This window comes from Nuphar pumila, chromosome 12, assembly GCF_984573655.1.
Source record: "Nuphar pumila chromosome 12, dmNupPumi1.hap1.1, whole genome shotgun sequence".
In the NCBI taxonomy this organism is placed as follows: Eukaryota; Viridiplantae; Streptophyta; class Magnoliopsida; order Nymphaeales; family Nymphaeaceae; genus Nuphar; species Nuphar pumila.
In genome coordinates, this window is record NC_143260.1 from 5,171,959 (window position 1) to 5,197,193 (window position 25,235).

The window sequence follows — 25,235 nt, forward strand, 5'->3', positions numbered from 1 at the left end:
TGATTGTTTTTGTTTTCCATGATGTTTTTATGATCATCTTCCCTTTTTATTGATTAGTAAGCAGTACCTGTTAGAATATGATTGATTGCTTTCCTTTAGACTTTTAGTTCATTGGACCGTGTACACCCCCGCACCCGTGTTTTGAAATTGCCATGTCACACACACCACAGATGCGCCAATGTGACATAGTGGTGCAGACTGACAACGAGTCAGTTCGCGATCAAGACACTGAAACAAAATTCTATTGCGGAAGCGGTCAAAGTGAAATTTCAGGAATATGATAGTGACTGATACTACTGGAATTCACCTCGGTAGGTCACTGAATTTGAAAAAATGATCAACAGAGAAAATGCATACAACAGAAATATCTTTTCAACGAATCAAAAATCGTAATTTTTCAATATCGGAGTGTCAAGATATGATACGAATAACAGGCCTGACTGATGCACTAGAAATACTATCACCCAAATGATTATACTCTCTGTTCAGGTCCATTTTTAGTGACTATAAAGACAGAATCTATCAGCGGACTGAACACGGGGAATGTAGGGGAGTTCATTAATTTTCTAATGAATCTAAGCAAGCACAAAACAGACTTATATCTAAGGAAATATACTCCAATTATCGGGATTGGGTCAAATGGACCAGAGTGTAGAAACGCACAACAAACACAAATGCAAAGTTTTTATTTTCGATTTTAATTTTTTGTGTGATTAAAGTTTGACATGCACAGAAAATACACTTCTAATGGTAATTTCTCCAATTTTCAACAGCCCTTCCTCCGAAACCCAACTCTGGTTAGACAATGCTCAATTCAAACATGAAAGATATTCAACCACACAAGATTTCAAGAAATAGCTTCACAAATTCGAATTCTTTCAAGTTTCAATGACAAACATATTTAAAATATGGTGCAAACATAATTCAACTCTAACAATGAGATGACAGATTCAAGAAGCAATAACAACATCCACAACACAAGTTTAATAAAGCCATCAGGTTCTAGCCAAACTGATGGAGACAAAAATTGGCCGGTTTAAGCCACAAACAACGACGATGCAATTCGAACAACAATAGTGGATGCCTTTCACGATACCACGAGGATGCTGGGCGTCATACTTGGATCTTCCAAGCTTGAATACTCCAAGTTCAGCTCAAAACACCAAAATCGCCCATTCTTTCTCCAAGTTTCTTATCAAAATTTTTTCAGAATTTTTCAAAGATGCAAAAAGCCCCCCTGCAATTTTTTGGAGCTCTTTTAAAGAAGGAAGAAAGTAGTTGTTGCTCCCATTGGTGCTTTGGGAGGCTACCTTCCAAGAGGCCAATAAAGGGCCATCTTTTGAATTTTTTGTCTTACTCTCCTCTTGGCTGGCCAATGGAGAGCCAATAAGAGTGAGAGGGTAGTTCTCCTTGGGCAGCACCTCCAAGAGACCTAATGAGGATGGGCGGGTGAGGTGATTGGATTTGATTGGGCCCTAAAGTGGTCACCTCACACTTTGGCCAATGGCACTTTAAAAGAGTTGGCCAATAGGAGGGTTCCCACCTAGATGGATTGATCCTCCAATAATTAAGACAAAATTGGATCCAATATCCAGGTCCATGGTTGAAACAAAAAATGAAACTATCATTTTACCCTTTATACCCTCTAGTGCCACAAACAGATCCTAACAAGCATTAGAACTATACAGATTACTTATAAAAAAAACAAAACAAAACAAAACAAAAAATAAAAATATTTTTTAGTGATTCCAAAGTCACAAAAAAAATGAAACCATATATCAAAAAGAATTTTCTGAGATGGATGAAACAAAAATCTCATAAAATTAAATCATATAAAATGATTAAAATGCCCCTAAGATCCATTTGAACCCAAACGGGTCGAATTAGGCTTGGATCTTCTAGGATAAGACTTCTCAGATCGGGTCTTTAAAGATGGATTACTCTCCTGCGCCTTGTTAATATCCAAATGCTCTGCTTCATCCCCTCTTGGGTCGAAATGCTTCGTCCTAGGAGCCTGATTCTTCTTAAGTGGAGCTCTATAATCCCTATAAAATTTCAAAAGATAATCAAAGTAGGGTTTGTTACAATTGCAATGACTTTGATTACACACAACAAACAAAGTTGGATATTTATGAAAATATTCATGTAAGCATATCAAAATATCCAAAAATCCATCAAAGATATACAAATCAACATGCTTTTCAAAACTCAATTCATAACAATTTTCTTGAAGTAAAAATTCATCCAAAACAGAATATTTAACAAATTTTCCTTGAGTTAATGCACAAACAGTTTAAGATAAAGTTGGATCGTCAATATATAAAAATTTTCTATGTAGTAGAGCACACAAAAGATAAAATTTCTTTCTAATGTAAACCTACTGCAGAAATTTTCTCTAGATGCAAATGTTGTATGCACTTCATTTTCAACTTCAAGCAAATCCTGATGAGCCAAAAAAAATTGGGGTTTTTACACACAAAATGTTTGATATATTCAACTCATATTTTGGACTAACATGGATAAACATACTCTCTAAAGGCTCACTATGAAAAAATTCTTTATGAACTCCTAAATGCTTGACAAAATGATTTCCTTGTTGATCCTCACTACCCTCACAATTATAAAAAATAGATGGGTCCTCAACTTCACGCATAGGTTCCTTGCGAACCTCATCAATTAATAGGACCTCTTAAAAAATAGGTAGGGATTCTTCTTGGATTTCCTCATCGACATTATTGAATATCGGATTGTCAAAGATGACACAAGAAAGTTCCTCACGAGACTTTAAATAAAAAATCAAAGAAATTTGGTCCAACACTTCAACTTCCATTTCATCGAAGATGGGTTCACCAATGATCTCACACATTGGTTCCTTGTGAACCTCATCAAGCACAATGGCATCCCCAAATACAAGCGGGGATTCTTCTTCGATCTCCTCATTGAATTGGTGATCTACCTAGAGATCAACACCAAATTCGACTCCTTCGCCATCTTTGATCTTATCAAAGATCGTATCTATGTGAGACTCATGGTTCAATTCTTCATACTCTACTTCCTCCATGACATCCTCAATTCTCTCATCAAACTGAGGTTCTTCTTCGAACTTATGACTCACTCTCAGTGCACCTGCTATCCTAACCCTAGATAATGCAACATGCTTATATGTTGATGGGTTGGGTTGGGGAATGGATGATGAGGACATGAGTACACCGACTCATAGTTCTTAAAAAAGTCTATTTGTCTGTGTATTGTTTGTGTATTCTTTACTTGTATTTGTATTCCGGGTCTGGATAATATATCAGACCCGATTCATACTGTAAATAAAGAATATATATACACGTTTTAGGTCACGATTTCATTATTGAAAATTGTGACAGCCGCAACTCCTCCTTTCTCTTTCATCTCTTTTCACGTGTGACAGATCCTAGTGAAATCTAACATGGTATCAGAGTAGAGATCCATCTAGGGCTTCGAAGCTGCTTCTAGAAGGTCTGACCTGAGAGATTGACATGCATCCAATGAAGAGGTTTTCTTCTTCCACACTTTTCTTCCATCTTCTTCTTCTTTTTTTCATTTACTCTACTATTCTTCTTCTTCTTTTTTGCATTAGACCTCAAAGGCTCCATAGTTCTTCTTTCTATTCTCGTCTCATGGTTTGTCTTGAATATTCAGATCTGATTGTGTACATGCATCAGATCTGAAATATTCAATCCTTGTATCAGATCCCAAATTTTCTTGATCGTGCATATTCTCCGTCTCGCACTTCCTCGTTCTGTCAAATCTGAAATACTCAGATCTGATTGTGAATACTCTTTGTCTCGCAATTCCTATTTCTGCCAAACCTGGTCTGAAACAATCAGATCTGATCATCCATTAGTATCCGATCTGGAATACCATATTTCTTGATTGCTGAATCACGCAAATCGTTGGGTCTACAAATCGTTATGCCTACAAATCAATATGTCCACAAATCGCTATGCCTACAAATCGTTGTGCCTATAAATCGTTGTGCTTGGAAATCGTTGTGCATGAAATACACTTGTTGTCAAATTCTATATTCACGAAACTCTTTATTCTTGAACCAACATAGTTTCTATCTGCGATTTATTAAAGTCTGTTCAGCATGAGTTGTTCTGCTCCCTTCCCTGCATCTATCACAGCCGTAAAAAAAAAAGGCAAGAAGGGACGACTAACAAGTTTCTCAAGCAGTGGACTGTGCATCTCATGAATACCTTGTTAACTTTTAAGCTATGTCATAGGGATTCGGCTAGCAAGGTGCCGCACCCGCGTCGACGCGGGTGCGGTCAACCCGACCCTGGGTGCGTTGACCGTACCCAGGGTCATTTTTGTCCATTTTTTTTAAAATTTTTTGCCCTATGAAATGGGCTGCAGAATTTTAAAAAAAAAATCTTTGTTGGGGGGGGGGGGGGGGCGCTGCCCCCCTATAACCCCCCGCCAGGGGCGGCCCCCCTTGGACCCCTGCCCGGGGGGAGCCCCCGGACCCCCCTTCCTGCAGGGGAAAAAACAACGACCATAAAATGCACCCTTGAAGTTTAAAAATGACTTGGCAGTTCCATGCATTAATGGACACCAATAGGTATTTTTGCAATTTTATGTAAAAATAAGTTACACACTTATTAGCTGTGCATTCAAAATGCATAATTATTAATATGTTTTCCTAATAAAAATTACTAAAATGTCCATAATTGTGACAATTAATACACCTAATCACCATATCAATTTTTAAATTTGTTAGGGGCATAAAATTGTGGTGAACATGCTAACATGCATAAATGTCATGGACCTTAACAACTACCAGCCTACCACATTCATACATATACACTATACAAGATATATATATATATATATATATATATATATATATATACATATATACATTTTTTCCTCTGCCGCACCCCCGCACCCGGGTTTTTTTGGAAGTGCCGAATCCTCGCACCCGCACCCATGTGACATAGCTTTTAAGTTATGAACTCCTCACATTCTTCCCACTCTGGTCTCTCTTCGAGTTTTCTCAATCAGCTTGTTTCTGAAAAATTGACTACCTCAAACTTCTTGATTTGGAAAAGACATATCATTCCTTTTATAAGGAGTCAAGGTCTCTTAGGTCATCTGGATGGAACCGCTTCAGCTCCACTGGAATTCGTTGCGCGAGAAGAGAAGGATTATAAAGGGGCAATCTCAATTGTGTGTGTCAAAAATAAAGAATACCTCAACTGGGAAAAGAAAGATCAGCCAGTGGTCGCGTACATTACCTCTACACTCTCTCAAGAGGTACTTATTGCAATTCCTGACAATTGCACAACCATGCAACTTTGGGAGAGACTGGTTCAAACATATTCACAAGTTTCTCAAGCAAGAATGATTTTTCTCAAGAGAGAATTTCAGCTACTGAGAAAAGACTCCATGACTCTCATGAAATATCTAAACAAGATGAAGACCATCACAGATCAACTTGTGGTTATAGGATGTGCTGTGAGCGACAGTGATATGGTGCAGTGAACCTTGAGTGGATTGGGATCAGAATATAACATGATTGTTACTTTATTACTGTGTTTGCCTGCTCTTCCCACCTTTGATGAGCTTCGGGCTAAATTAATACAGTATGAAATGACCCTGAAAGGCTTTTCTAAGGATAATCACACTCATACGAATACCCAAGAGGTCTTTGCTACAAGAATGACTTCTGGTCGAGGACGAGGGCGAGGAGGACAAGGGCAAAATGGACACGGGGGACGTAGATTACTTTCTACACCAACCGTTACTTAAGGATCAAGACCCATTCCCACATGCTTCTTTTGCAACAAAAAGGGGGCATATCATGGCGAATTGTTGGCATAATCCTGAAAATAAAGAAAAGTTCCATCAAGCAACATCCAAAAGGAAGTCCAGCAACACCAAAGATAGTGGAGATATTAAAGAGTTGTTAATATCTACCTTGTCGGGATTGAATCTAAAGCAAAATGAACAAGGAACTTGGTTCGTTGACTCTGGGGCAGCAACTCACGTGACAGGTGATGCAAGTAAACTTTTTAAACCTATTCCCTATTTTGGAAAAAGTAAGATTGTTACTGGAGATGGATCTTCCCACCCTGTTACTCACATTGGAAAGTCTATCATCCCCATGTCACATTCTACTCTTGAACTCTCCAATGTCCTTCATGCTCCTAATATTAAGAAAAATATTGTCTATGCTTCTAAACTTGTTGATGATAATCGTGCTTCAGTGGAATTTACTCCCTTCTCTGTGCAGGTCAAGAACCTTCGCACAAGGGAAACATTCGTTAAAGGAAAAAGACAAGGAATATGTATGTCTTTCAATAAGACCCATGCCATTCAGCTTGTCCTGCTCACCTGAATTTGAAGTCTCCATTAGAGTTATGTCTTTCTGAAAATGTTCTTAGTATTTCTGAATGTAATAAGCCTTCTCTATGGCACATTCGTTTAGGACATTGTGTGAGTCATTTTATTGAGAAACTTGTTTCTAATAATCTCATTCTAAAAGAAAGTCTCAATGTGGAAGGGAGAAGTCAAAAGTGTTCCAGTTGTCTTTTATGCAAGAGTCATGTATTACCTTTTCGTTCCATTAATAAGAGAGCTTCAAAGCCTTTTGAGATAATATGTTCTTATGTATGGGGGCCTGCTCAAAAGCATGACTTTGCTCACTCCCTACTGTTAAAATATTATGTCTCTTTTAACTGTAAACTGAAATACCCATCAGTGGTATTTCAGTCCTTTTACTCAATAGGTGTCAGCCACCCTAATGAGCTAATATTTTTATTTTTTCTTTTTTTATTTACTTTTGCTTTTTACACTTTTTTTTTCTTTTTGACTGTTGTGAAAGGGACAACTCCATATAGCTGTTGGAGCTGCCCCAACAGTCACAAATGTGACCGTTGGGTGCAGCTCCAACAGTCATATTGAGCTGCACTTGTGGCTTCTTTTTGCATTATAAATAGGCCTTAGTGGCCCTTGTAAACACATTCTTTTTTGTGAGTGCATATGCAATATTGTAAAGCCCCTCTTGGGAACTTATGAATTGAAGTTCATTTTGTTTCATGCTGTTGTGCATGTGTATCCGTGCCTTCGTGCACTTGTGAGTGTTCTCCTTTGTGCCTTTGTGCACTCTTTGTATTTCTTGTATTGTGGTGTTACACACAATATCTTTTTGTAGAGATTTTCACATGGTATCAAAGCAAGGTTGTTTGGAGAAAGAAATTGGTGTGATTTTTCTCAATATCAAGTGCCTCGAAAAATGTGCCTTCAACTTTTTGGTGATTGGAGTGGAGGCTCTTATTCATTCAATATTTTAGAAGATTACTACAACAAGAAAGATTTAAAATCTTATTGTGGTACGTATTCTTTTCTTTCTTCTTTCCTCTCTAATGGGTGAGAAAGACTCCCATTTTTCTCTTGGTTTCAAGCTAAATGGCTCAAATTATCATGTGTGGGTCGGAAATATGGAAGCTCACGTCAAAGGGAAAGGGCTTTGGGGTTACATTCAAGGCTCGATTCCGGAACCCGAGCCTAAAATTACTTTGGTTAAAGAAGGAGAAATCAAAATCCTTGAGGGAGATGAAAGAACTAATGCTCTTGAGGAATATAGTAGGAAACATGAGCAATGAGAAATGAAGAATTTTAAGATCTTGTCTTGGATTTTCTCTTCCGTTGAGACAAGGATTAATGCCAACATTATAAAGTTTAAAAAGGCTTCTCAAGCGTGGGAGTATCTTGAGAAGATGTATACTTCTAGGGACTTGTCCCATAAGTATTATCTTCAAAAGAGAGCGTTAACTCTTGTTCAAGGTGATATGTCTATAAGAGAGTATTTTGCGGAACTCTCTTCAATTTGGGATGAGCTTGCCATGCTTGAACCCAAGTGGAGTGGAGAAGCCATAGAGCTTCGTCATAAGCAATTAGAAGAAGACCGATTCTTCAATTTTTTGAATGGGCTAAGGCCCGAGTTTGAGCAAATAAGATCTTCTCTCCTATCTTCTTTTACCTCTCCTTCTCTTGAAGATGTCTTAACTAAATTAAGTGGAGAGGAAACCCGTATGAGCATTAGCAAGCAAAATCCTAGTGTGCTTGCAATGTCCACAAATCAAGAAGAATGTGATGGTGTTAATGCCGTTTCTAGACCCGGTAACAATTCAAGAACATATAGACCTCCTCATTTTAAGAATCAAAATCAAGGAGGAAGAAGAGATTATAGCAAAATCTCGTGTCACTTTTGCAAAGAACCGGGTCATATCAAACCGGTTTGCCTAAAATGGAAGAAACTTCTAGCAATGGCAACTACATCTCAACCATCCAAATAGGAATCTTCAAAAGAAGCTCTATCTCTCAATCAAATTGTGGAGGCTCTTCAACCTCTTCTAAAGGGAGCTATTTCCGGTGCCGCCGTATCCACCTCTTCTCCTCCAGGTAAAACTTCTTGGCTCTTAGATTCGGGTGCATCCTTTCATATGACCCCAAACATTTCATCTCTTTCCGAGTATTCTAAAAATGTGTCACCTTCTTTTGTTTCGACCGCGGATGGTACTTCTCTAGAAATTAAGGGAATTGGAAATTTTAAAACCCAAAACTTCTTTATTCCAAAAATTAGACTTATACCAAAATTAAATTTAAACTTGCTTTCCGTTTCTCAACTCACGGACCTTGGGTGTAACATTCAATTCTCATCTAATAAATGTTTAATACAGGATCCCCGGTCCGGGAGATTGATTGGGGAAGGCTCTAGGAAAGGATACTTGTACTATGTGGATTTTCTTCAAATTCCTAAAAACACCTTTTGTAATGTGGCCCAACATAAAGACATAAATGTTTGGCACAAGAGACTTGGTCATCCCAACATTACCAAGTTATCCTATCTACATTTTGTTAAAGATCTTTGTAAAAATACTTTATCTTGTAATGATTGTATTCTTGGAAAAATGAGAAGTATACATTTTGAACCAAGAACTATGTTTAGTACTAAACCTTTTGAAATTATTCACTCGGATGTTTGGGGACCGACACCTGTCATATCCAAAGGTGGTTTTGCTTACTATGTGATTTTTGTAGATGATTTCTTACGATATTGTTGAATACATTTTTTCAAACATAAACATGAAGTTTTTTCATGTTTTAAAACATATCATATGATGATTAAAAATCAATTTAATAGTAATTTAAAGATATTTAGGACCGATTCCGGAGGTGAATATCTCTCTAATGAGTTTAAGAAATATCTTGAGGATTGTGGCATTGTCCATCAAAGATCGTGTCCTAAGACCCCACAACAAAATGGTTTGGCCGAAAGAAAGCATAGGCATATCATTGAAACCACTAGAACCCTTCTCATTTCCCAAAATATTCCTAAAAAATTTTGGGCCGAAGCGGCTCTTGCTTCCGTCTATCTTATCAACCGACTTCCATCTAAAAATTTAGATAAAATTTCTCCCTTTGAGATTCTATATGAAAAAGAACCTGATTATAATAGGTTGAGAGTTTTTGGTTGTAAGTGCTTTGTTCTTACCGATAAAAATGATAAACTCTCACCAAAAGCCATTCCTTGTGCTTTCCTTGGCTATTCGGAAACTCAAAAAGGATTTCGATGTTATGACTCTAAGAATGATAAATTATATGTTTCAAGGAATGTAACTTTTTTGGAAAATGATAGTGGTTTTGAAAAAAATGAATCTCATTTAGAAAATGCCGATTACTCCTTTCTTTTTGACCTTTTATCTAAGGATGATGATATCTCTACTGATGATGAATCAACATATAATAACCTTCTACCCCTCAAGAAGAAAATGTATCTAGAGAACCCATCACTTATTCGCATAAAGATAGAAGCACCTTTAGGAGTGCTATTGAACTATATAGTGAACCTAGTGAGACTATTTCCACTCATGATTCTCATCCTAGGAGAACTGAAAGAACTAGAAGGACTCCCTCTAGATTCGTATCTTTTGATTCTTTCTCTCCTAAATATCGAGCTTGTTTGAGTGCCATTCACTCTTATTTTGAACCAAAAAATTTTGGAGAAGCCAAACAATGTACTGAATGGAGAGAAGCCATGGAGAGTGATCTCAAAGCTCTTAAGAAAGCTAATACTTGGGAATTTCAATCTCTTCCCAATGGCAAGAAAACTATAGGATGTCGATGGGTGTTCAAGGTCAAGACTAAGAGTGATGGTTCTCTTGAAAGGTATAAGGCTCGTCTTGTAGCTAAAGGGTACAGTCAAAAATATGGGATTGACTATGAAGAGATATTTGCTCCGGTAGCTCGTATGGTTACTGTCAGATGTCTTATCACCATTGCTTCAATTCAAAAATGGAATATTTACCAAATGGATGTCAAAAATGCCTTTTTAAATGGAGATCTTAATGAAGAAGTTTACATGGATGCTCCACCTGGTATGGAAATCCCTAAAAATAAAGTTCTTCGTCTTCGTAAAGCTCTTTATGGACTGAAACAAGCACCCAAGGCTTGGCACGATAGGTTTAACAATGTAATGACTGAAAATGGTTCCACTTCATGCTATACTGACACTGCATTGTTTGTTAAGAAATCTGATGCAGGGATTGTTATATTATTGTTATATGTTGATGATATGTTAATAACAGATGATGATATCAAAGGAATCAAGAGCATTAAATCTATTTTGACTTCAAAATTTGAAATGTCAGACTTAGGATTTCTGACATATTTTTTGGGAATTGAGGTTGCCTATTCTCAGAGAGGCTATTTTTTGTCTCAAACTAAACTTGCTTGTGAGATTCTTGATAGATCAGGAATCACAGATGACAAGGTCTGCGAAACTCCTGAAATAGTAGGTTCGAAGATGAAGATTGATGATGAGATTCTCTTAAAAGATCCCACACCTTACCGGCAACTGGTTGGATCCCTAACGTATCTCAGCATTACCAGGCCTGATATTTCTCATGCAGTACATGTTGCTAGTCAATTTCAACATGCACCTACTACAGTCCATATGAGCGCCATCCTTCGCATCATCAGATACATAAAGGGTACAGTAAACAAGGGAGTATTTCTATCTTCTACGTCTGAATTAAGTTTAATTGCTTATACTGACTCTGATTGGGGAGGTGACACAAATAACCGTCACTCAACCACTGGTTTCTTTATTTTTTTAGGTGAATCATTAATCTTTTGGAGATGCAAGAAGCAGCAAAAAGTATCGCTTTCATCCACCGAAGCTGAGTATAGAGCCATGGCATCTACTACCATGGAGATTGTTTGGATTTGCAACTTGTTGGAAGATATGAATATTCAAGTTCAAGGGCCCACAAAATTATGTTGTGATAATAAAAGTGCAATCTACATTGCCAAAAATCACACATTTCATGAGCGCACGAAGCATATCGAGATGGACTGCCACTATGTTCGTGAAGAATATTTAAGAAAAACCATTGACCTTCTTTATGTTACATCAGAATATCAACTGACAGACTTCTTCACTAAGGCGCTGTGTTCTCCAAGATTTAACTTTCTTCTTGGCAAACTTTCGGTCGTGACACCCTAAGTTTGAGGGGGAGTGTTAAAATATTATGTCTCTTTTAACTGTAAACTGAAATACCCATCAGAGGTATTTCAGTCCTTTTACTCAATAGGTGTCAGCCACCCTAATGAGCTAACATTTTTACTTTTTCTTTTTTTATTTACTTTTGCTTTTTACACTTTTTTTTCTTTTTGACTGTTGTGAAAGGGACAACTCCATATAGCTGTTGGAGCTGCCCCAACAGTCACAAATGTGACCGTTGGGTGCAGCTCCAACAGTCATATTGAGCTGCACCTGTGGCTTCTTTTTGCATTATAAATAGGCCTTAGTGGCCCTTGTAAACACATTTTTTTTTGTGAGTGCATATGCAATATTGTAAAGCCCCTCTTGGGAACTTATGAATTGAAGTTCATTTTGTTTCATGCTGTTGTGCATGTGTATCCGTGCCTTCGTGCACTTGTGAGTGTTCTCCTTTGTGCCTTTGTGCACTCTTTGTATTTCTTGTATTGTGGTGTTACACACAATCTCTTTTTGTAGAGATTTTCACACTACTAGATCACTCAGTGTTTATCTTTAGAGGGAAAAATGTCATTACCTTATTGCTAATTTATGTTGATGACATTGTCATCACAGGAAACTCTGAGGATCATATCAAAGAAGTAAAAAAACTACTGAGTCAGAGATTCAAAATGAAAGACCTTGGAGCCCTGCGTTATTTTCTTGGAGTTGAAGTTGATAGCCGAGCTGATGGGTTGACTCTCACCCAACACAAGTATACGATGAACGTTCTAACCAAAGCAGGTATGAAGGATTGTAAACCTCTGGGGACTCCAAGTATTCTTCACAAAAAACTGAGTGTTCATGATAGAGATTTGTGTGAGGATCCCACCAGGTACCGCAACCTAATAGGGATGTTACAATATCTCACATTTACTTGACTTGATATTGTTTATTCAGTCAATCAGGTGTTCCAGTTCGTGTATGAACCACGTACTGGGCATATGGAGGCTGTTAAAAGGATACTCAGATATCTGAAAGGCACAGTTGGGGATGGATTGATGTACCCTCTAAAATCATCTGGCAAGAACATGCACAAGATTATTGTATATTGTGATGCAGACTGGGCAGGGGATCCAAATGAACGAAGGTCTATATCGGGATATTGCATCTTCATTGGAAGAAACTTAGTATCCTGGAGCAGTAGAAAACAAAAGGTCATTGCTAGATCAAGTACTGAGGCTGAGTATAGTTTCATGATTGCCGCTACTGCTGAAGTCACATAGGTTCTACATTTGCTAACTGAAGTGGGAGAAGTGATATCTCGGTCTATCTTGCTGTGCGACAATCAAAGTGCTCTCAACATGTCATTCAATTCGGTTCATCACAGTCGTGCCAAACACATTGAGATAGATCAACATTTTGTGAGACAAAAGGTTGAAGAAAAGGAGATCGAGCTCGAATTTGTTAACACTGAAAGACAAGTTGCAGACATATTCACAAAAAGCTTGACCAAGGATCGTTTTTGGACACTTAAGGGCAAGATGTTCATGGTTCAAAACCATGATCAACTTGAGGGGGGGGGGGGTGAAAAAGTCTATTTGTCTGTGTATTCTTTACTTGTATTTGTTATTTTGTATTTCGGGTCTGGATAATATATCATACCCGATCCATACTGTAAACAAAGAATATATATACACGTTTTAGGTCATGATTTTATTATTGGAAATCGTGACAGCCACAATTCCTCCTTTCTCTTTCATCTTTCTTTTCACGTGTGATAGATCCTAGTTAAATCTAACAGTTCTATGCAAAGAATTCACATAACTCAACATCAGGTACCTCGGTCACAACTCCCTAAGGTAGCTATAGGGTAGGAACTCGGTTCTAAGCTTTTGTTCCATGTGATCTTACTGAACAATAGGATCCTTACCCTTGTGAGATTTCTTGGAGAACTGTTCCTGCACAACACAGACAAAAAGAAGAGAAAAACACAAAGAGAAAGTAGTAAAGAATAAGATGATGTCTCACCTTAACTGGGTGATGTCTTTTGATATATATATATATATATATATATATATATATATATATATGTTACAGTTACTATAGTGCCCCTCTCTCACACGTTCTTACATAATGCATATTGGGTCTGGATATGGATCCAAAATTTGTGTATATCCCTGACGAACACGGGATTGCTTGAGCCGTCTCCACCAAGTGGCAGCTCGACCCTTCAACCTAAGGGCAACTAATCCTACCTTCTTGTATTCGAGAACTTCCTTGAACACCAAGACATTCTTGACTTCTCCTAACCAATCTAAGAAGTCCTTCAGATTAGATGACACATTAAATTCGGGGATTTCAAATTTTATCCCGGCTTCCCCTTCTTGGGTGAAGTCGTTAAGCCTTACAGTCAATTCTTGCAAGTCTATTTTCAGACCTAAAATCTCTCCCTTCATTTTAGAAAGCGTAGTCATTGCGACCACGACCTCCCTGTCGCCCGGCCATGGCAAACACAACTTAGGATCTCGCTAAGGTAAATAACACCTAACCTAGCCTTTAGACAACATGAAAATATGAATCATGTCAAATTAAAATATCTGACAACCCTCGCTCTGATACCAACAATGGTGCAAACCGACAACGAGTTGGTTCGCGATCAAGACACCAAAATGAAAATATATTGCGGAAGCAGTCAAAGTGAAATTTCAGGAATATGATAGTTACTGATACTACTAGAATTCACCTTAGTAGGTCACTGAATTTGAAAAAATGATCAACAGAGAAAACGCAAACAATAGAAATATCTTTTCAACGAATAAAAAATCATAATTTTTTGATATCAGGGTGCCAAGATATGATACAAATAACAGGCCTGACTGATGCACTAGAAATATAGTCACCCGAATGACTGTACTCTCTGTTCGGGTTCATTTTTAGTGACTACAAAGAAAAAATCTATCAGCAGACTGAACACGGAAAATGTAGGGAAGTTCATTAGCTTTCCAACAAATCTAAGCACATACAAAACATACCTATATCTAAGGAGATACACTCCAATTACCAGGACTGGGTGAGATGGACCAGAATTCATAAATGCACAAGTTTTTATTTTCGATTTTAATTTTTTGGGTGATTAAAGTTCGACCTGCACATAAAATATACTTCTAATGGTGAATTCTCCAATTTTCAAGAGCCCTTCTTCTGAAACCAAACTCTGGTTAGACAATGCTCAACTCAAACATGAAAGATATTCAATTTCAACCACACACGATTTCAAAAAATGGCTTCATAAATCTGAATTCCTTCGAAGACAAACAGATTTCAAATATGGTGCAAACACAATCCAACTCTAACAATGAGATGACAGATTCAAGAAGCAATAACAACATCCACAACACAAGTTTAATAAAGCAATCGGGTTCTAGCCAAATCGATGGAGACAAAAATTGGCCGGTTCAAGCCACAAACATGTTCAACTCCAATGATCACAAGATAAGAAGTGCAGTCTAAAACTACCACCAAGGAACACACGCAGTACTATTGCAATTTTAACAACAATGGTGGACACCCTTCACGTCCAACACGATACTATGAGAATGGAGGGCGTCCTACTCCGGTCCTCCAAGCTTGAATACTCCAAGTTCAGCTCAAAACACCAAAATCGCCCATTCTTTCTCCAAGTTCTCAAAACTTTTTCAGAAATTTTCTAAGATGCAAAAAGACCCTTCTGCAATTTTTTTTATTTCTTTTAAAGACGGAAGAAAGTAGTTGTGGCTCTCATTGGTCCTTTGGGAGGCCACCTCCCTAAGAGGCCAATAAAGAGCCAGCTTTTGAAAATTTTGTCTTACTCTCCTCTTGGCTGGCCAATGGGAAGCCGCCAAGAGTGAGAGGATAGTTCCCCTTGGGCGGCACCTCCAAGAGACCCAATCAGGATAGGCAGTGAGGTGACTGGATTTGATTGGACCCTAAAGTGGTCACCTCACACTTTGGCCATGACACTTTAAAAGAGTTGGCCAATAGGAGGGTTCCAACCTAGATGGATTAGACTTCCGATATTCAAGACAAAATTGGATTCAATATCTGGGTCCATGGCTACAACAACAACAACAACAACAACAACGCCTTCATCCCAAAACAATTGGGGTCAGCGATATGAACCAAAAAAGAAATTCATTTTGGGTCTTCCACATGAATCCTTTTCCTCCAATCATTTCTATCCAATGCCATGTCCTCGGTGAGGTTCAAAGCATTCATATCCTTTCCTATCATCTCCATCCAAGTCTTCCTAGGCCTACCCCGACCTCTTTTAACTAATATATTTTCCCATTTCTCCAACCTTCTAACTGGAGCATCATTAGGCCTTCGCCGAATATGTCCAAACCACCGTAAACGATTATCTCGCATCTTATTTTCAATGGGTGCAACACCTACCTTCTTACGTATCTCCTCGTTTCGAATCTTATCTTTTATTGTATTTCCGCACATCCATCTAAGCATCCGCATCTCAGCTACACTCATTTTTTGAATATGATGTCTCTTGGCAGCCCAACATTCCGTACCATATAGTAAAGCGGGTCTAATAGTCGTCCTATAAAACTTTCCCTTCAACCGCAATGGCATTCTACGATCGCACAACACTCCAGTTGCACTTTTCCATTTCATCCACCCAACCTTTATCCTATGATTTACATCTCCATCAATTTCTCCATACTTTTGAATGATGGATCCCAAATATTTGAAATAATCATTCACCGGTATTTCTTGCTCACCAAGCTTAACTACACTCCCATCACTACTTCGTTGCTTACTAAACCGACATTCCATATATTCAGTCTTACTCTTACTCAACTTAAAACCTCTAGCTTCCAATGTATGTCTCCATAATTCTAACTTAGCATTAACCCCAGCTCTAGACTCATCAATCAAAACAATATCATCAGCAAACAACATACACCACGGCACATTGTCTTGAATTGATCTCGTAAGCTCATCCATCACTATAGCAAATAGGAAAGGGCTTAAAGCAGATCCTTGATGTAACCCAACCGTTATCGGAAAATTGGTTGTCACCCCTCCACAAGTGCGGACATTGGTTACTACTCCTTCATACATATCTTTAATTATACTAATGTACTTGAGAGAAACACCTTTCTTCATCATTGTCCACCAGAGAACGTCCCTAGGTACTCTATCGTAAGCCTTCTCTAAATCAATAAAAACCATATGCAAATCTTTGTTCCTCTCTCTATATCTTTCAATAAGTTGTCTAAGAAGATGTATAGCTTCCATAGTTGATCTTCCAGGCATAAAACCAAACTGATTCTCCGATATCATGACAACCTTCCTCAACCTAGACTCAATCACCCTCTCCCAAAGTTTCATAGTATGACTCATGAGTTTTATACCACGATAGTTTGTGCAATCTTGTATATCACCCTTATTCTTATATAAAGGCACCAAAGTACTCTTCCTCCACTCATTAGGCATCTTATTTGTTCGCCAAATCAAGTTAAAAAGATTTGTCAACCATTCTAAACCTTTCTCTCCCAAGCATTTCCAAGCCTCGATAGGTATACCATCTGGGCCAACTGCCCTTCTTGATTTCATTTTCTTCAAAGCCTCTGCAATTTCTTTCTTTTGAATCTTGCGCATGAAGTCACGATTTATCTCATGAAAAGGAATGGAGAAGTCTCCAAGATCTTGAGCATGACTATCATTAAAAAGCTTATCAAAATAATCTTTCCATCTCTCCTTAATCTCCTCATCTTTGACTAAAACCCTTTGCGTTTCATCTTTGATACATCTAACCATACCCAAATCCTTCGATTTCCTATCTCTCATCTTTGCAAGCCTATAAATATCCTTCTCGCCTTCTTTGGTATCCAACTTGTCATAAACCTCCTTATATACCTTAGCCCTCGCGTTTCGAACAACTTTTTTAGCTTCCTTCTTTGCTATCATATACTTCTCCAAATTCTCATTATCACGACTCTTACTTAGATTTCTATAACACTCTCTTTTAACCTTAATAGCTAATTTGACATCCTCGTTCCACCATGATGTATCCTTACCTAGTGGTGCACCGCCTTTAGACTCACCCAATACCTCCTTAGCCACTTTTCTCATGCCATCCGCTATCTTATTCCACATTGATTCTGAATCCTCCTCGAGACACCAATCAACTTCTTTAACTACCTGCTCTACAAACATTCCTTGTTTAGCTCCTTTCAGTGCCCACCACTTAATTCTAGGATCTATCCTATGTCTATCCTTTTTGCGACATTGTCTAATTCTAAGATCTAAAATTAAGACTCTATGTTGTGTAGCTACACTCTCTCCTGGTATAACCTTACAATCGATGCAACAACCCTATCTCTCTTTCTAAGTAGGAAAAAATCTATTTGACTCGTATTAACCCCACTTTTAAATGTTACTAGGTGAGACTCCCTCTTCCTAAACCAAGTGTTTGCTAAGATCATATCATAGGACAAACAAAAATCTAAAATCCTTTCTCCACTTTCATTTCTTTCTCCTATACCATAGCCTCCATGGATACTCTCAAATCCATCCCTACTAATGCCTACATGTCCATTAAGGTCACCTCCGATGAAAAGCTTTTCTCCATAAGATATCCCTTGTACTACTCCATCTAAATCTTCCCAAAATTGATGCTTAATGGAATCATCTAAACCTACTTGAGGTGCATAAACACTAATAATATTAATAATATCCGTACCTAATACTAATTTAATAAGTAAAATTCTATCACCCTTCCTACGGACCTCAACTACATTATCTATAAACTGACGACTCATAACAATCCCTACTTCATTCCTTTTTCTATTTATTCCTGTATACCAAATCTTATATCCCCAAGGTTCTATCACTTTAGCTTTCTCACCTACCCATTTGGTCTCTTGAAGACATAAAATATCAATCTTTCTCCTACACATAACATCTACTAACTCTATCAACTTACCAGTTAAAGACCCTATGTTCCAAGTGGCTAACCTAATTTTATGGTCTTGGACTAACTTCTTTACCCCCACCCGTCCAACAAAGTGAGGGAACCCTTGCCTATTTGACACCACACCCGGGCGCCGGTGTGACGCGTCGCTTCTGGGCGACGACCTAGCAACCCTTGCCCATTTATCACTGCCTCCGGGCCTAGAGAGTACAGCGCGTCGCTCAGTAGGGAACGCCCCAACGAAATTCTCATATTGGTTCATTTTCATAAGATATGACAAAGTTTTTATGCTGGCTGTCACAGGCCTACCGCAACCCTCCTCCTTTATCCGGGCTTGGGACCGGCAGTGTATAACTAAACAGTTATACACAGGCGGAGTTGACTTTGAAGAAAATAAAACTACCTTTTACCCCTTATACCCTCTAGTGCAACAAATAGATCCTAATGGACACTAGAACCTGGCATTTATAATAAAAAAACAAAACAAAACAAAAAGTACAAATATTTTTTAGTGATTCCAAAGTCACAAAAAAATGGAACTACATATGAAAAAGAATTTTCTGAGATGGATGAAACAAAAATCTCAAAAAATTAAATCATATAAAATGATCGAAATGCCCCGAAGATCCATTTGGACCCAAACGGGTTGAATTTGGCTTGGATCTTTTGGGGTAAGACTTTCCAGATCGGGTCTTCAAAGATGGATCGCTCTCCTGCTCCTTGCTAATATCCAAATGCTCTAGATGCTCTTCATCACATAAGCACGTGGGCGATCTTTAATGATGGGATCTTCGGTGTATGTGAAAAATTTTAGTATGGTAATTACATATCAATGTATTTTATAAGCTTTCATGTGTGTGTGTGTGTGTGTTTGCGTGTTCAGTGCAAATATGTGGGGCAAGTGCAGGACATGGAAAACACAAGGAATTTTAAGTCATGACCTGTGTTCCTATGTTGGCAGTCTAGGACATGAATTATTGAGGAAACATATTTCTATTTATAAAGTCTGTCTCATTGTCATTGGTTTTCCAAGAGTTTACTACCAAGTGTGTGAAGATAGTGTAGATTGTTGTGTTGGAAACAGTCCAATTGGAAAAACTTACTCTTGCTTGAATTTTTCTGCGGCACTGTAGAATAAATACAATAGTCCTAGTTATGCTTTTCTGTTATTCGGTCTTTGTTTTATTATTTTCAAGCTTCTGATTGGTTTTGGTCATGTCTTGTATTTCTATTCATATTTCAGGTGGATCATGCTAGCTGCTGTGGAGACAAGGGAAATATTTGGACTTTTTATGGCAATATGGAGATTTGCTGCTTGAGGACCATCCTTTTCATTGCTTTACTTTGATGCACTATCCTACACGAAGCTGAACATGATGACCCTATTAAAATGATAACACGGGCTCTGTTTTATGTATTTGGAAGTAAAGTTTCTTTTGTTTTAGTCAAATATATCTGATGAGATTCTTATTAGTATTTGGATTCAGGGCTTGTCCATTTATTTAGGTAATCCATTCTCGAGTGAATCAATGTGTGTATTTAAAGCGCACTCATAGTAGCAACACCTCTAAGACATTCTTCAATGTGCAAGTCTACTACTATACCTATAACACTGGGTCCATAATTGGACAACCTCTTCTAGAAAAAGCTCTGAAGCCATATTAAGTATATGACATCCCTTTTTACTGTTTTGAAGGCCTCATAATGGATCTCTTTCAATATTGACAGTAGAGTAGCATATCTGTTTGAGAAGAGAAGCAGATGGACTCGGATATGGCTGTGTATTCACTTATCTTGCAGTGCTTGACTTTTCAATCCTATATCAGCACTCCTAAAAAGGGTTTTATTATCTATGCTTGCATGTCATGATATTTGTCATGAAGAAAACTCATTACATTTTAGGTTTTATACTGATTTTTTATTTTCCGTGCTTTTCTGTACGTCAAAGAATTTTAAAGATTTTTAAAGAGTTCTAGGTTTTGTTTGTGTTTATTGTCTATACAACAACAACAACTACGCCTTCATCCCAAAACAATTGGGGTCGGCGATATGAACCAACAAAGAAAATCATTTTGGGTCTTCCACATGAATCCTTCTCCTCCATTCATTTCTATCCAACGCCATGTCCTTGATGAGGTTCAAAGCATTCATATCCTTTCCTATCACCTCCATCCATGTCTTCCTAGGCCTACCCCGACCTCTTTTAACTAATATATTTTCCCATTTCTCCATCCTTCTAACTGGAGCATCATTAGGCCTTCGTCGAATATGTCCAAACCACCGTAAACGATGTTTATTGTCTATAAAAATGGTAAATAAAAATGATATTTATAAATATTTATAATCAATGAATAAAATCAGGTTGGAGTTTGGATAACTGTTTTAGTGTTTGACATTTATGGACTCCAAGTACCCTCTGAAAAATACCTGTTCATTGCATTGCACCTCTCCCTGCATTTGGGTTGGGTGTTTTCCTTCACCATTGCCGTAGCAGCTCTGTGCATCTCTCTTTCTCATGAATAATGGTCATTTTCTTATTTTTTTGCCTCGGGTTGAAGGACATGAGTTTTGAATACAACTGTTGGAGGTCAGGTTTTTGTTTTTTCGGTTTCTTCTATTTTATTGAGTGTTTTGAGTTCAATGCAAGTGTTGATGGAAGTTTGTTTCTGCCTTTCCAACTCATTTTGTCACAGTTCATGTTGAACGCAAAGGCTGCTTGTTGACTTGATTTTGAGTTTGTTTTTATATATATATATATATATATATATATATATATATATATATATATATATATATATAGAGAGAGAGAGAGAGAGAGAGAGAGAGAGAGAGACTGTCTATTCAAAATCTACACCCTATGATAATCGATGGTGTTCCTTATCTAACTATCAAGGTTTTCATTGACCACACTTTACATATTAGATTTTTACCACTCATATAGTGAGTCACATGTTTTGGATTATGAATTTTAGATGGTTAAATGCATTTTTTAAAATGCTAAAAATCAATCGCCCACAATACTTTGTAAGGAACTGTCTGATTATAGCTGTTTGTATCCTTTTATATATATATATATATATATATATATATAGGGTGCTCCTCAGCACCTACACTCACTTATGAATGCACAATGAACCAAGCCGGTTTGGGCTCGGTTAAGCTCAACTCATGTCGTCGAAGTCGAACTTGTACTAGCTCTGAGGCTTGGACTGAGCAAACGACCTGAGCCTGATCAGCCTACTAAGCTCGATAAAGCAAGGTAGTCCCAATAAGGCTCGGCCCCACCCCGCCCTGCCCCTTCTCGAGCCCTGCCTCGACCCATCTCTTCTCAAGCTCCATCCTTGCCCCGCCCCTTCTCGAGCTACACCCTGACCTGCCCCTTCTCCAGTCCCACCATGACCCACCACTTCTCAAGCCCCGCCCCTCTCTTTCTCTCTCTCTCTCTCTTGGAAGAGGATGAGGAAGATGAGAACAAGAAGAATAAGAAAGGTGGCATCTGTGGATATGCTCTCTCTCTACCTGTTGAGCTCGGCCCGTTGAAACACTGACTTGGGCTTGACATGTACAAGCTCAACTCAGCTCAGTTCAAGGTCGAGATGAGCTTGTGCATCTTTTTTTTGGGTGAGCTGAGCTTGTACATGCCAAGTCCAGCTCAAACCTGGATGAGCTCGACACGACTCAATCCTGAACATCAGTGGTTGAGGCTCAGATTGAGCTTGTACATGCTAAGCTAGGCTTGTGTGCATCTCTTTCCACCAAACAGAAGCTACAAATTTTTAAAATTAAGTGCTTTTTCAGATATGATCTATAATCATTATTTAGTGGATTTTTTTTTGTTTCACGTGATTATGGCATACATGTAGGTTTTTTTTAGGATCTTCAAAAATCAATGGCTTATGTACCAAAATTTTATGACTTAAAAAAACTTATTTTGATGTTTAAAAAACATGATTCCTATTAAATAAATTGTATTAAGTACATCTACAAGGTCCAATTGAGAAGATGCAACCTACAAGTATGATTTCTAGTATATGATTTCTAGTAGGTGGGAGAGCATTAATATATATATATATATATATATATATATATATATATATATATATATATATATATATATATATATATATATATATATATATAGAGAGAGAGAGAGAGAGAGAGAGAGAGAGAGAGACTTAAAAAGAAAATGGAGTCATCCATCTATGAAGGGATGGACGGTTTTCTCTCTCTCTCTCTCTCCAAACCTGCTCTCCCTTCAGCCCATGCTCCTCACTCCATCAACCCCTCCCCCTCTCAGCTAGGGGTGGCAATCGGGTCGGGTTGGCGGGTTGGCGGGTCAGCATACCTCAACCCGAACCCGACCCGTTTATTAAACGGGTCGGCTGTGGCAAACACGAACCCGACCAGTTTAATAAACGGGTAACCCGACACGACCCGCCAACCCATTTAATAAATAGGTTGGGTCGGGTAAACGGGTTTTCAGGTTCGCAGGTCGGGTTGGCGGGTTGACGGATCGGGTTGGCAGGTAGGCGGGTTGGCGGGTTGGCGGGTCGGGTTGACGGGTCGTGTTGGCGGGTCGGGCAGACGGGTTGGCGGGTTGACCCACCCGCCTAACCCGTTTATTAAACGGGTCCGCCGGGTTGGCGGGTTGGCATACCCCCAACCCGAACCCGACCTGTTTAATACGGGTTGGCGGGTCGTGTCAAAAATTGCCACCCCTACTCTTAGCACATTTTATGGTTGACGGTGACTGCCAGGATGGACGTCTAGTGATTGCCAGTGTCTTGCTCTCCAACCTAAAATGCCATCAACCTCTCTCTCTCTGGCTGTCGGTGGTCTCCTATCGATGATCAGTCGTCAGGAGGTCTGGTTAACCATCAGACGACCAAACACCCGTGGCATGAACTTGGGTGGTTGACCACTATCAAATGCAAAAAAAAGTGGGGAATAAACCACCATAGGGCGGCCACTGGTGGTCAACTGCCACACAATTGCCAGCCAGCTAGACGTTCTATGACTAGCCCCCCCCCCCCCCCCAAGCTTTGTGGCGGGTAAAGTGGAAGCAATGGGTCGGGCGGCCCGATGGGCCAAGTCGACTTGGCCCGTCATTGGCCGGGTTTGGGTCAAGGTTTTAGGTTCGGGCTCATTAGCTACCGAGCTGTTATATACACGGGATGGGTTTGGGTTGGGCCGCAGGCAAACGGGTCGGCCTCAGCTATTTATTAATTATCAATAATATAAAATTTATAATAATTAATTAATTACATAGTAACTTGATAACCATTATTATTTACCCAATTAGTTGCATTTTTTATGAAGACTAAAAAAACAATTAGTTGAGTACATGGGAACTTGCTAATTATTTATTATTTACCTAATTAGTTGCACTAATTAGATGGATTTGAGCCAGGCTAGTCCCGGCCCGGCCCACTTCATATTGGCTCATTGGGCCAATGGGTCAGATCATGGGCTGCTCTTCAAACCCGAGCATGTTAAGAATCGGGTCAGGCTAGACCAATGTCTACCCCTAACAGGAGGGAAACGACGACAATGGTGTTGAGAGAGTGAGAGAGAGAGAAGCCCATAACAGTGGACAAACAAATCACCCATTGTTATCAGATACATATCTGCCACTGATTGCGTGTGGATCATCAATGCCTTTTTTTAAGTTACAAGGAATTAGTGGTGGTCGTGACCATCGCTAAATGGTCCTAATCCAATGCTGGAAGCACATCCAACGTTAAGGTCGTCCACGCTTACTGCTTTTCTATATATATAACATCAAGGTAGTATCCCGTGTGGTAAGAGGGTATTGTGTCAAGCTAAAGAACTAGGATCAAATCCTTCTGCCACATGGGGCGATTGTTGTTCTGGTAGGGTCTGCCTAACCCCAATTTGCCTTTCAATATATATATATATATATATATATATATATATATAGTCACTAAAATATGAGAACTAGAAATACGATAACTAATGTGTGAACCATGATTTCCATGATTTTCATGATTTTTTTGTTCTTTTCTTTTGAATCTAACCATACAGATGCGATATGCATGCTTGGTTTTATAAGAACTTGCTCTTGAATCATCCTATTTTGATGCATAAACAAGATTTTTATAAGATTTTAAAATAATGGCTCATAATCTTTATAAATATTCAAGCATTTAAAAATCACATTTTCATAAAAAACACACAATCCAATGATTGATTCATAGCAAATTCACCATGTCAAGCACATCCACATGGTTGCATTTGCAAAAAAATTGTTAGAAATGTCTGAATTTATTTTTTTTAAATCATGTACTTGATTATGATGTGAGATATTAATCATGTATATATTGATGTGAAATTTTTCATGAATATGTTGTATGTATGCATGTGGATTATTTATGCATTATGGCATATGCAACTTCATGTTAAACATGAGAATTAAGCATAATAATTAGGCCAAATGGTATGCATAATCATGCATGTATTATTCTATAAACTTTATGGTTCATGTTAAATTGAAATGAGTCTCATGCATCATGGAGTGTGGTATGTAATATGTGTTATGTTGTAAGTCATTGTGAGACATGCATTACATGGGGTTCGAATGCGAGTTAGGTTCGGTGGAATTAATGAGGTACTTGTGAGTACCTGGCTTGATTTTGTTAAACATGCATATATACACATACACTTTAATTGGACTCTTGGTTGCTCCTTATTAGAGAGCACGCGTCTTGAGTTGGGTTCAACTGA

General features: G+C 38.4%; 1 protein-coding gene across 1 annotated transcript in view; it reads left to right on the forward strand.

Moving 5' to 3' along the window:
* The window catches only part of LOC149819756 (threonine-tRNA ligase 2), a 29,752-nt gene extending 9,678 nt beyond the window's left edge, over positions 1-20,074 (forward strand). Inside the window, exon 5 of the mRNA XM_089983388.1 lies at positions 19,735-20,074. Coding sequence (XP_089839514.1) covers positions 19,735-19,748 — 14 coding nt within the window. The 3' untranslated portion in view covers positions 19,749-20,074. The remainder of the gene's footprint in view (positions 1-19,734) is intronic.
* The last annotated feature ends 5,161 nt before the right edge of the window (positions 20,075-25,235 follow it).